Source organism: Mirounga angustirostris, unplaced genomic scaffold (assembly GCF_029215605.1).
Source record: "Mirounga angustirostris isolate CCGP_5_RB_7025 unplaced genomic scaffold, mMirAng1.0.hap1 SCAF_5, whole genome shotgun sequence".
NCBI lineage: Eukaryota > Metazoa > Chordata > Mammalia > Carnivora > Phocidae > Mirounga > Mirounga angustirostris.
In genome coordinates, this window is record NW_026991713.1 from 118,940,350 (window position 1) to 118,954,685 (window position 14,336).

At 35.2% G+C, this 14,336-nt stretch overlaps 1 protein-coding gene across 2 annotated transcripts in view; it reads right to left on the reverse strand.

Moving 5' to 3' along the window:
• SPAG6 (sperm associated antigen 6) overlaps window positions 1–14,336 on the reverse strand; it is a 62,170-nt gene that overhangs the window by 14,051 nt on the left and 33,783 nt on the right. For both annotated transcript variants that reach the window (XM_045874296.2, XM_045874295.2), the window contains exons 5-8: window positions 11,219–11,424; window positions 10,156–10,329; window positions 8,829–8,981; window positions 5,964–6,155 (exon numbers count right to left, since the gene is read on the reverse strand). In XM_045874296.2, the coding sequence (XP_045730252.1) occupies window positions 5,964–6,155; window positions 8,829–8,981; window positions 10,156–10,329; window positions 11,219–11,424 (725 nt within the window). The remainder of the gene's footprint in view (window positions 1–5,963; window positions 6,156–8,828; window positions 8,982–10,155; window positions 10,330–11,218; window positions 11,425–14,336) is intronic.

A 14,336-nucleotide genomic window follows, 5' to 3' on the forward strand; every position in this document is an offset into this window, starting at 1 on the left:
CTTAACCATCTGAGCCACCCAGGCGCCCGAATATAAGCCTTTCTTGATTATATTATTTGCAAATAATTTTTTCAAATCTGTGGCTTGTCTTTTGGTTTTCTTAATGGTATCTTTTAAAGCATACCAGGTTTTAAATTTGATGAAACCCAACTTATGAATGTTTTCATTTATCACTTGAGCTTTAGGTGTCATTTCTAAGAAATTAATGCCTAATCCAAAGTTTCAAAGAGTTCTCTATTTTCTTCTAGGAGTTTTATAGTCTTAACCCTTATATTTAGATCTATGATCCACTTTTAGCTACTACTTCTGGTACATTGTATAAGACAAGGGTCCAAATTAATATTTTTGTTTGAGAATATAGTAATTGTCTCAGGGCCATTTGCTGAAAAGACTATCCTTTTCACATTAAGTTGCCTTGGAACCTTTGTGAAAAATCAGAAAAGGGTCTATTTCAGATTTTCAAAATTCAATTACATTGATATATATGTCTTTATGTAAGCAAGTACCACATTATCTTGATAGCTGTAGCTTTGTAGTAAGTTTTAAAATTGGGCAGCATAAGTCCTTTTACAAGATTGTTTTGGCTAGTCTGGGTCCTTGGCATTTCTATATGAATTTTAGGATCAGCTTCACAAGTTTGGGGTGGGAGAGGGAAGCCAGTTGGGATTATGATAGAGATTGTATTGAATATATAGATCAGTTTGGGAAGAAGCATTGCCATCTTAATAATATTGAATCTTCCAGTCCATGAACATGGAGTGGCCCTCCAATTATTCAGACCTTCTTTAACTTTTTTCAGGAATGTTTTGTAGTTTTCAGTGTACAAATCTATACTTCTCTTATTAAATTTATTCCTAAGTATTCTTTTTGATGCTATTGTGAATGAAACTCTTGTCTTAATTTCATATTTGTTTTTTTAAAGTTTACTTATTTATGGGGCGCCTGGGTGGCTCAGTTGTTAAGCGTCTGCCTTCAGCTCACGTCATGATCCCAGGGTTCTAGGATCGAGCCCCGCATCGGGCTCCCTGCTCGGCAGGAAGCCTGCTTCTCCCTCTCCCACTCCCCCTGCTTGTGTTCCCTCTCACTGTCTCTCTCTCTGTCAATAAAATCTTTTAAATAAATAAATAAATAAATAAATAAAGTTTACTTATGTATAACCTCTACACCCAACATGGGGCTGGAACTCACAACCCTGAGATCAAGAGTCGCATGCTGAACCAACTAAGCCAGCCAGGTGCCCCACATGTTTGAATTGTTCATTACCAGCCTATGAAAATATGATAGATTTTTATATATTGGTCATATATCTAGTGATCTTGAACTCTTAGTAGTTCTACTATTTTTGTATGTGTGTGTGTCTGTATTCCTTAGGATTTTCACAAACAAGATCATGTCGTATGTTGGTTTTAAAATTTATTAGCCTTTAGAAAATGTGCCTTGTGTTTGGTTATTTATGGCACTGAGCAAAATAAAATCGTTCTTACAACTTCATACTGTGAATTATACAGAATTTATATGGAGTAAACACACCCTCTTATTCTCCTATTTCAGTAAATCAAGTAATATTTTCCTTCGAAATAATAACAGATTATGAATTTTTCTAATTGTCACAGCATTTAGTAGTTTGTGTTCATCCTTAGACATGTATAATAGATGATGATGTTGGAGAAGGAGTCATGAGCTACTGAGGGCAACTTGGGTTTGAACCTGGTTTTCCTATAAAGTAGCATCATAGCATGTACAGTTCTACATTCATTCATTTTTCTGTCATTTCTAAAAACTGACTGTCCATAATGATAAAATCTATTGTAAAAACCACAGTAACTAGCAACACTATTTTTTAATTTCTTAACAACACACATAAGAATAGTAATTAACAAACTAAAATTGTCAATACTATGCAAATATTTGATACCATTTCAATTGTTTTTCACAGAAAATGAAAGAAATAACAAAAATTATTCATTGTTGCTTTCCTTAATGGATGATCTTTAATGAAAATTGCCTAAAATAAATAATGTTTCTTATTCAAAAGTTACTTTTGTTCTGAAAGCATTCTGGCCCAAAGAGTTATACTTATTAAAAGGAAGGGGGGCAGCGCCTGGGTAGCTCAATCGGTTAAGTGTCTGACTATTGATTTTGGCTCAAGTCATGATCTCAGGGTTGTGAGATTGAGCCCTGCCTGGGGCTCTGTGATGGGCATGGAGCCTGCTTAAGATTATCTCTCTCTTCCTCTCCCTCTGCCCCTCCCCGCCAAAAAATTAAAATAAAAGATAAATAAAAGGAAGGGGAACATAAGAATAAATCTTCATGACCTTGGGTTAGGCAAAGTCTTTTTAGATAAGGCTCCAAAAGTATAAGCAACAAAAGAAAAAATAAATAAATTGAACCTTTAAAATTTTAAAGACTTTTGCTGCAAATAATACCATTAATAAAGTGATGATAACCCATAGAATGGAAGAAAATACTTGTAAATCATACATCTGATGAGGATTTGTATTCAAAATATATAAAGAACACTTACAACTCAATAATAAAAATATAATAGCCCAAATTAAAAATGGGCAAAGGGTCTGATTAGACATTTCTCCAAAGAAGATATACAAATGGCCAAAAAGCACATGAAAAGATTTTTCAACATCATTAACCATCAGGGAAATGCAAATCAAAACCACATTGAGATGCCAATTCACACCTACTAGAATGGCTACAATAAAAAAAAAAATAAAGGTAGTAACAAATGTCGACAAGAATGTGGAAAAATTGGAACCCTCATACATTGCTAATGGGAATATAAAATGGTACAGCCACACTGGAAAACAGTTTGGTGGTTCCTCAAAATATTAAAAAGAGTTATTGTTTGATCTAGCAATTCTCCTAGATTTGTACCCAGGAGAAATGAAAACATACATCCACACAAAAACCTGTACAAATATGTTCATAGCAGCATTATTTATCATAATAAAAAGAGTAGAAACAGCCCAAATGTCCATCAACTGGTGAATGAGGAAACAAAATGTAGTATAGTGATGCAATGGAATATTATTTGGCAATAAAAAGGAACAAAATATTGATACATGCTACAACATGGATGAACCTTGAAACTTATGCTAAATGAAAAGAAGCCAGGCACAAAAGACCACTTATAATGTATGATTCCATTTAAATAAAATGTCCAGAGGAGGCAAATCTCCAAAGACAGAAAGTAAATTAATGGCTGCCTGGAGCTAGGCAGGGAGGGTATGGAGTGACTGCTCACAGGGGAATGAAAAGGTTCTAAAATTAGATTGTGGTAATGGTTGCATCTGTGAATATACTAAAACCATTGAATTATACACTTTAAATGGGCGAGCTGTATAGCATATGAACTATATTTCAATAAAGCTGTTAAAAAATGAAGGGAAACAACCATGATGACAAGAACACAATAATTAAATAACCTCAGAAATACTTTCATAACTAAGGTAATAGAATGAACTTACTCAAATGCCAAACTAAGATGGACCATTTCAATATGATGCCTCTAAATCAAAACATATGAAAATGCAATTGTGCGAATATTTTCAAAATATATGTAGGTGAGCTTATTAGATAAAAGATGGATTTTTTTTTCCATTTTTAATAAGGTGCAGCAGATATAAAGCTATGTGAAAACGTGAGCAATTCCAAGGGACTGCTCATTGGTTCTCCTGGATCAGAACCAATTAGAGAGTGCTTACAGAAGCTGACATGCCTTTGGGACAAAATGAACTTCAACATGGCCTTTAATTTGAAAGCTGCCACAGAGTAACAAATGAGAAATACCATTAGACAGTTCCTAAAGCTCTTGGATACATTTTTCCCTACTGAGATAATGTCAAATCAAACAGACTTGGACTTTCATTCTAAAGCCTTTAAAACAACCAATGTTAGAATCCAAGAAAGCTTGCGGAAGCAAAAATAATAAGTCCCTACAACATGAAAATATTTGGATGGACTTAAAGCGTTGGAAGGATTGCTGACAGCATAATGATTAATAAAGATCCCACTTTTTAATTTAATACCCATTGTATTTCCTGAAAGTAAATATTCTATCAAATACAGGCAGAAGGAACCTTAACTTCTATTAGTAAACCTGAATGTTTTAATAAAACTACTTTTGTTAAACTTACACACAATAAAAATGATCTTACTTCAAAAGGTGAAGTTTTCAAACTTATTTTACTCATGATATTTATACGACAAAACGGCATAATAATTCATTAAAAACCAAGTTACGTAAACTTAGTAGTATATAAAAAGTATTTAGTGCTACCTAAGACACTATTTGCAAGGGTTTCTCAAACTATGATTACTATTGATTCCACTATTAATTATTCATGCTGTAGCTGATATATTCCTTTATTTCCAAAACTTAAAGGAAAATAAAAGTTGCTACACGCAGGAATCTGAAAGTGATAAAGACTATTAATAATTTACCTCGTGATAATCTAGAAGTTGAACATGATTACTATTATATTTTGGGCACAGCTTATACCTGCAGAGACCCTGCAGAGGAGACCATAGTCATTGGACCACTAGAGAGAGGAGGGAGGAGGAGTGAGGAGGAGGAGGTCGGGGGTGGGAATGAGAGGGAAGAGGGAGGACAAAAAGGCAAGCATGATAATGGGTTAAAGAAATATGAGGCAAAAAGTGAACTGCATGTATAAGCTAAAATTATACACATGTAAATCAGCTGTACTTGGACAACTCAAAACCAGAAATGTAATTGTGGTTTCTCACCAGAAAGCCAAAGAATCACAGAATTGTTAAACAGGGAAAGGCCTTAGCATATTGTCAATCGTACTCTCTACCAAGCATTGCAAAGGAATATACTCAACACTGTGGAGAAATGTAAGGAAGCCCCAAATCTACTAAGTCATTTCTTTGATCTAGAAAGTCTTATAAAAATTGAAAAAATGTTAATGTTAGAAATTCCCTCAATGAATGTGTAGAAAAATAACACATAAACATAACCAAATAAACATAAATTCACCTTTATAAGATTTATAAATCCAATAAATGACTCACTATATACTTTCAGAGTCCCTCAGCTATATAGTTCGAGTAAACTTCCTGCCTTACTATACCATCTAAAGTTGCTTCAGGAAATGTGCTTTCCTATTTGTTAATTTATTGTTTTAACTAAATTTAAATGTCATTTAACTTACTCTTGTTAATTTTATTTTGAATTATTATCATCTTTTCTGTGTACTTTCCTCAGTCTAAGTCAATTCTGAAAACTGCTTTCAAAAAAGGTACATGTTTTCTTAAGGGAGTTATGCTGGGAAACATTTTTTTCTTTCTTTGAAATTCTAAAATTATTAAACAACCCATCCTAATTAAATGTATGTTTTGTGAATCATTCTAGTAGTTAATATTTTTTTAAGAAACCTTGCTTTTTAAAAAACACATGATTTAAAAATGTTTAACTTAGTGAATTTATGGACATTTTTCTTTTAAGGAACAAACACAAAACATATAATTAAAAGATCGAGCAGAGTTAGGAGAGGTAAATCATAGCTTCAGGAATACCCTCTGACCAGTTGCATCATGTCTTTCGAAAGCACCTTAAATTCTTTTGGACTCAGTTTTTTAATATTAACTGGACTAAAGTTCTAATTCCACCTTCAAAATCCTATTATTCAATTCCTATTCCATAAGAAAAGTCAACATGAATGTAGAATGCGAAAACCAGACGTTCATTTTACAACCCACTTTGCACCTATAGAGAACTTCCTTTAAACTATAGATAGCACTGTTAGAGATAAGGGTAACCTATTTTCAAAGAAAAGCCACCTCAGTTCTTCTGATAAATTTCTATTTCTCAAATAATAAAATCAATATTATCCATAATGATAATTAAAACATTTAAAATTACATATTTTTAAGAATGAGTCAAATCTAACAAATCTTCATACAACTGTTAAAGAGTAAGCACTTACTTTTACTTGAAGATCCTCGGAACTTTCTGCTGACATGTACAATGAAAGCAGAACCGTCAAGGTGTTTGTGACTGCAACAGCCCGGGCGTGCTCTGGAGTGTGTTTCCCAATCTGTCCTAAGGCCCAAGCAGCGGCAGCCTTAATATGATCTTCTGGTTCTTCTGACAAGCAGACTGACAACTGGGGCACACCCTGCAGCATTGATCAAAAGCGCAAGTGTTATGAATCTAGAGCAGGATTAAAGAGTGTTCCATGTCTCTCAAACATTAGAAGAAATCATTTTGGCCTTGATCCTTTTTTTCCTAAACAGTTCAATAAATGAGTACATCACAGGGGCTGTCATTTTTCAAGTCAATAAAATGACTAGAACTAATTTACCTTAATTATCTGTAACAATCCAACTAAACTAAGAATATCTCTGCTAGCATTTACTCCCCAAATAGAGAGGCATTTAACCAAACAACAGATGCCCCAGACTAGTATATTATAGGCAAAACCAGATTCCAATGTGACAAAATAAAAGTGTTCAGGATTTTAAAACCTTTTATTGTCCTTTATTTAAAAAGTTAGAATCCTTTCAAAAAAAAAAATGCCTTTCACCAAGTATAATAGATCTGAGAACAAAATAACCACTATAGATCCAAAATCAAATGAATGAGCAAGAATCCTATTTAAGTAACTTTTAGATGAAATAGATTCACTAAAAACTTTCCTGAAATAGTAAATAATTTTCATGTATTTTGGCCAAGTTTTAAATGATAGTTTTGCCCATTTTAACATGATTAAATGTCAAAATAGAATGATTACTTTTGTTACATAGATATCATGTACTTATATTTTACACAGGCTTCAATTTTATCTCAGTAATCAAAACAGAATTAACTAAAGGGTTATATTCCCAAGGAAGACTCAAATAACCAAATCAAATTATAATTCCAGATTCTATATAGGCATAATTTTCTAATGAATTTGAGACTATAATAATTATCACCTTAAATTTAGTATCACAAAAGCCATTACCACAAGGTCAGGCTCCATAGCAAAGGCCAAGTGATGATGTATATTTTCTTTTTGTCCACCTTAAAATTCAGTTATTAGTAAGACTGATTTCCTGAAGAAACCTGCCATATCTCTTCATTGGCTTCTTTCTTACAACTAAAAATGTGTGTCTGCCAATACAAAAAAGGTCAGATCTGTCTTCAGAATGAGGCAACTTCCAGAAACCCCATACTTCTGGGATATATCACGAATGAAGCAGAGGAAGAGAAGACACCTTTATCCTCATCCCCCAAATTCTGACTTATGGGCCTCCAATGTTATGACTATCAAATGATATAAGGAACATGAATGTGCTTTGAGAATTATAAAGTGTGATGTAAATGGGAGTTGTTGTTACTGGTCCTTACAGTGCCCCATAGGACAAGGAAAGAGTCATGCAGCCCATTCGCGTGCCTCGAACTGCTGCCGCCACCACCCCAATCTTCACTAACTGAAAGGCAAACTAGGTGGGAGAGGCCAGCGGCAACCCCAGACCAAAGGAGGGGAGCGCCTCCTGGTTAGTTGGGGGAAGAAATACAGGAAGCAAAAGTAATTGCTTCTTTCATCCTTCTTCCTATGTGTAAGCTTTCGGACTATGCACAAAAGAACTGCAAATCAAAAATCCCAATAATATCCCCATGGCGACCCTTCAGAAAGCCCTACTGCTCTGGTCACTGTCATAGTCTTTGGTAATAGAAGAACAAAAGGAAAAGCGCAGGATAAATGGGAGTGAAGCACAGAATTATCAAGGAATTGGTAGAAAATAAAGATCTGAGGTTCCTCTTTATTCTGAGGATTAGCAAGAGATAAAAAAAAAGAAAAAACACCCCCCCCCCCACTTCTGTTCAGCACACAGCAGCAGGTTTTCCATGCTGATAAGAAACCCACACCCTAGAGGGTTGCCAGAGACACTGTAAGCATACAGCCTTTGAAGTATTCTTCGGGAGATCAATATTTATTCATTCAACAAATATTTTTTGAGCACCTACTACGTGCCAAGGCTACACTCCATGCTGGGTTAATACCTACTTGAGATAAGGCCAAATCCCTAGAGCAAGGAAACAAAAACATTACTATCTGATGTGTGCTCTGAATTGCCTCCATCTAAGAAGAGAAATCAGTTCATGAAAGCTGACAGAGAGAAGGTAGATAAAGGAGGGATGTCCTAGCCTTGTCATCTCTTACCCAAATGACAGGAAAGGGGGTAATGTATAGACCTCCGAGAATAATGAAAACGAGTATCAGGCATGTCATTTATAACAGCTGTATTTTTTTAAATTATTTATTTATTTATTTTAGAGAGAGCTTGTGCAAGCAGGGGTTGGGGGGTGGGTAGTGGCAGAGGGCGAGGGAGAGCATCCCCAAGCAGACTGACTACCCACTGAGCATAGAGCCCGACGTGGGGCTCGATCCCAGGACCCCGAGATCATGACCTAAGCCAAAACCAAGAGACAGACGCTCAACGAACTAAGCCACCCAGGCGCCCCTAAAACAGTTGTTTTTAATCAAAGTTTGCTTTATATGTCTGTAAATATGTTGTCAATCCTTTGAGATAGATACTTCATATTTAAGTACAGATAATACTAAAACTCGGAAGTGTTGATAGTTTGTCGATACTGAACACTGGCTAAAACTTTAAACTTCTGCAAAGTAAACCTTACTTCAAGCATTGCTTTGGGAAACTTACTAATAAGCCTTGAAAAAAAGCTGAAGATTTTCTGAGGTAATTCTTTGACCCCGGTCAGTTCTATTTTATACTCTGTGGGAGGGCATTCACGTGTGGTTCTGTGTTAGCACATCTCCAGAGGAAACGAAACAAACACAGACCTTGGAAGTGATCACTGCCATTGCCAGGTTCTCAGAATGAGCCGCTACATAACCAAGCATCATGATGCCAGGCAGTCTTATGTTTCCTTTGCAGGACCCAATACAATCAATCACGGCAGCCACTCCTCCGGCGTTAACGATCAACTGCGAAAGCTAGGAGGAGAGGAGAGTCAGAGCATCGTGACCATGAAGCATGAGATTATCTTTAAATCTTAACTTTAGTCTTGCCCAATTTTTTTTATTTAGGACCTAAAAACCACCTGGTGAAATCTGAAATACCATTTAGTGAGATTGTTGTATTCATTAAGGAATATATAAGTAGAATAATCCTGCTATTTCAAATGTGCAGACATACTCATTGTGAGGAGCCAATCTGTGGTTCAGTTTTTCATGCATCAATAGCACAACTTTTATCCTTATTGCAATAGATGTCAAAATTCCTCACCTAGACACTAAGCCTAGGGCTAGTTCATAACTAGCTAACTACTGAAACCCCCAATCACAACGTGTGAGTATGAAGCACATTAATCACTGAATGCTAAAAGACAGTGTCAGACTTGAACTATTCTAGCCTAATCATCCCCCCCTTTGCTAGCAATGACTACTAGCTGATTGCACTTCAATCTTGAAAAATCTCAACCAAATGAAGATGTTAGATGACATAAAGAATGAGGACTTTAAAGTTTCGTGAAATGAAATTGATTAGTCAAAATATACACAGAAAAAGATACAACTTCAGAATCCACCCAGATTTGCTTCATCTCTACTCCTTCAGCATCTGAGAACTCAAGTAGTACAGAAGTTATACTAGGCTATGGGCCTGGTGGTCTCCTCAGACCTGGAGGCATGCTGTCTCTCACTACTCCCAGCTGACCTAGAATGACAAGGATGACAAAAGTCCACGCCCCCCACCATCTAGAAATGGAAAGCAGGACATTGTTAAAAACTGAGATTTTAGACTCAAATTCCATTGATATAATCCAGTGGTTCTCAACTAGGGGCACTTGTACCCCCTGGGAAACCTCTGGCCATATATGGAGACATTTTTATCAGGATGGGGTTGGGGTGCTACTGGGATCTAGTGGGCAGAGGCCAGGGATGCTGCTGAACATCCACCCTACCATGTACAGGACAGCCCCCTACGACAAACAATTACCTATTCCAAAATGTCCATAGTGCTGAGGATGAGAAGCCCTGAGCTAATCAGATCATGTGGCACAGCATTTGCGCCCTGTAAACAAGTTGATGTTTTGTTTAAATCCTAAAACTAACTATGTATTACTGTATTTTAAAACCTTAATTTTTTTTTTTTTTTTTTTTTTTTTACCTCAGGCGTATGTTTTGCAATCTCTCTAATTAAAGTAGAAGCATTTTTCTTCACGTATTCGTCTTTGTCCTTCAAGCAGTTAAGTACGACTGGAAAAATCTCTGCTTCCACCACCATTTCTGCCAGATCCACAGAATGTTTTCCAATCTGACTAAGAGCTGAAAGAACCTGATTCTGTTAAGCAAAAACCAAAATAAAACCAAACATGACATAGAGCTTGCTGCAGAGTTCTGATTTAAACAGCTTTATACACACTCAAATTCCTTTATAAAAAGGAAAAAACAATTACTTTTCTAACAGAACCTTAGATTTAGGACTCTTGAGACTGTCAATTCCTAGTCTTATACCTAGACACTCAATTTCTTAAATTCCCTAATTGCCAAATTAAATGCCTTCATTCTTCTGTGGACTCTTTAAATCTCTTATCTATGCAGATGATCGAAGAATATGACCTTTGGATGAATAGTATTTCTTAATTAATACTTACATTGTTAATTTATAATACATGTAGTACAAAAATGATCAAGCAGAAGTAACATCTTATTTTTGGCATCAAGCTGATAACATTTCAAAGAACTTTCCATTCTTAGTTAACATTAACAATTTTAGAATCTTATAAAATGTAACTACTAGAATGGGAAAGTATAATTAACTATTAACTGAAAATCAAATTTTAGAAAGCTATAAAAAGACTAAGATAAATATGGCAATTTTCATAAGAAACTTACATAAAATAGTGGTGGGCTAGAAGACCTTTAGATCCTTTCCAACCCTGAGATTCAGTATTATGTAATTCCTTATTTTGATGAGTAATGTTAATACCGATGCTACTCCTAGTTTTCAGCATTGGACATCTTTTAACCAGATAGGTCCATCCACTGTCTGATCTTTATAGCATAAGATTCACATATGAAAAGACCAAATACATAACATACCCTATCTGTTTTCAATGATAAATTTTCTAATTATTTTTAAATGTGTAATATTAATCTACCCACATTTCTATTTTCTTAGGTAATCAGAAGCCTGATTTGTTTGTTTTTTTAACTTTATTTTTAAATACCTTTAATTTAGAATCAGGGTTCAGGATCATCTGGGCTAAGTGAGCAATAGCTCCTGCGTCCACTACCGTCTGTGCTAACTCTGGAGAATGCTTTGAAATATCACTGAGGGCCGAAGCAGCAATCCTTTTCAAAGCAATTTCTGGCTCCTGGATACAGAGTACTAAAAGAGGAACAGCTCCCGCATCCACCACAGCTTGTGACAGTTCTGTGGGTCCAAGAAAAGTAATTAAGTGAGTATGGGTGACTGACCCTTGTGCAAGCCATTTTTCACCCTGACAGATACAGCAAAGAAAAAAGGGGAGGGTGTACTTCACTGTCTCGACATCTGCATTTCAAATCAGCCTTTCTGGTTTCATAAACCATGTGGACCAATCCTGAGCTGAAAAGAATACAGGTCAATAGATGGACCTCCATTTACATGAACACATTTGAGGTAGATTAGGCTGAAATGGCTTGTTATTCTTTTTTTTTTTTTAAGAGAGTAAGCAGATGTCAGCTGTTTAAGCTCTGACAATTCTGCACTTCTCAGTAGGCAAGCATTTTATGCATGGTTTACAATAGCAGAGAAAATTAAAGTACCAAAAATTTACCAACCACACTAATTAGGCAGTATTTTGTGCTATTTACATGAGTAAACATTAACATGAATCTTGTGCCAATAATGTCAATTTTTAAATTCCTTTCATCTTATAGTACTTTTAAAAGATTTTTTTAACTTATTCAGAAATTAAAAGGTGCATTTTCATTGTACATATAAAATGAGATCTACAACAGAACAACATATTTTATATGTAAATGTTAATGTTTAGATAAAGGAATAAATTTATCATAACCATTTCACATCAGAAATAAAATATTTTGAATATACATGTTGATTTGCTTGTGTGTCCAAGACAAACAGCTATAAAAATAACACATTTTAAATTATAGAGAATGGGAAACGAGCAGGCAGACCCATAAAAATATATGTAAAAAATGTCTTTTGAGAAGCATAAAACACCATACATAGTTATGGATTCTCCCCTCATTGTATTCATGGCCTCTCTTACTAAATCACATATACCCATTTCTAGAACCTCTTCCTTTCAAATTATGTTCTCATTTTCCCAGATTTGTAGTGCCTTGGCAATTTATGTCTTACTAGTCAAGCTAAGATATCTATTTAGCATATCACTTAAAGTCTTTAATTTAAAAAAATACAGTGTTAATTTTTCAAAAGATTGGTGATATCACATTTTCTAGAAGGAAATAATGTTAGAAAATACAGGTTATAGTGTCCAATATTTGTTTTCCTTCAATTATTATAATTATCTTAGAAGTTCTAGTATTATATAAATGGTTCACTCATCCTTTCATTAAACATGTATCAATCAAAGGTTATTATGTGCCAGACTCACTCAACTCTGGTACAGATGACACACTTCTACAAATTAACACTACATTGATTAGCAAATATATTGCAATTAAAAAAATCTAACGTGAAATACAAACTACAATGGGAAGTTAACATGTAATCTCAAGAACAAGAGGCAGGTAAGAGGATGAGCTCCTGCGTCTTTTTTTTTTTTAACCTTTTTTAAAAAAAAAAAAAAAGACAACAGCCATAGACTGGAATATCAACGTCACAATATAACAGATTTCTCAGACACTTCTCTGGGATTCTGCTGCAATTGCCTTAAGACCAATAAGCCAGCAGGTGAAACAGGTGATTACTGTATCTCTCCTACCACCCCCACCCAAGGGAAATGGAAAGAAAGCATAAAGTGTGATATTATATGTAATTTATAGATATAATTTTCATATTTTATGTTAATTAACATAATATAGTAACATAATATAATAGTAACTTAATTCAGTTCAGCCCAAATTATACAGGTGTTGTATGGTAATATCAACTTTATGTGTACATATTTAAGGGCACCTGGAATATATACATAGACAGTCCCCAACTTAGGATGGTTTGGCTTAAGATTTTTCAACTTTATGATCGTGCAAAAGCAATATACGTTCAGCAGAAACTGCAATTTGAATTTTGAATTTGGATCCTTTCCCAGGCTAGTGATACATACACAGTACAATACTCTTGTGATGCTGGGCAGTGGTGAGCCTCAGCTCTGCCAGCCACAGGATCACAAGGCTAAACAACCAATACGCTTACAACCATGCTGCACCCACACAGCCATTCCATTTTTCACTTTCAGTGCAGTATTCAATAAATTCCATGACACATTCAGCACTTTATTATAAAATGGGCTCTGTGTTAGATGGCTTTGCCCAACTGTAGGCTAATGTGTTTTGAGTATGTTTCAGGTAGGCTAGGCTAAGCTGTGATGTGCGGTAGGTTAGGTGTAGCAAATGCCTTTTCAACTTGGGATATTTTCAGTTTACAAAGGATTTACCAGGATATAACCCTATTGTAAGTTGAGTGAGATCTGAAACAGGCTGCATTTATTTTGGGAGAGTATAAAGAGTAGTTTATTTATGTTTGCTCACTTTTATTTCTATTTACTAGGAGTAAGAAGGTGCAGTAAACTACAACTGTTTAAAAGTACTATTAATAGGGGAACCTGGGTGGTTCAGGTCATGATCCTAGGGTCCTGGGATTGAGCCCAGCATAGGCTCCCTGCTCAACAGGGAGCCTACTTCTCCATCTCCCTCTGCTGCTCCCCTTGCTTGTGCTGTCTTTCTCTGTCATATAAAATATTTTTAAAAAATAAAAAATAAAAGTACTATTAATAAAAACTAAGGTTCTTTAAAAAAAATCAACTATCTTTGTAATTCCCATGCATTTTATCCTTTCCTTGAATAACTGTTAGAGTGCCATATCCTCCTTTTCCTGAAATCTATAATGTTAATAAGAAAGCAAACTCTGTTCTTCTGACTTGTTGCCTAGTCCCATCCTCAGCTGTTTTCTATTCTCTCCAGAGTAGTGATGGTAAATGTGGGGAAGGCTGGGGATGGCGCTGGAGAAATATTTACTGTGAAGGTAATGAAGCTTCCAAGAACATGGGTTGGGCCTACCAATTCTGTACTTGAGATTTCATATACATCACATCTCCAGATTTATATGGTCCTATAAAGACTGGGATCAGAAACACACTGCTATTTATAAATGAT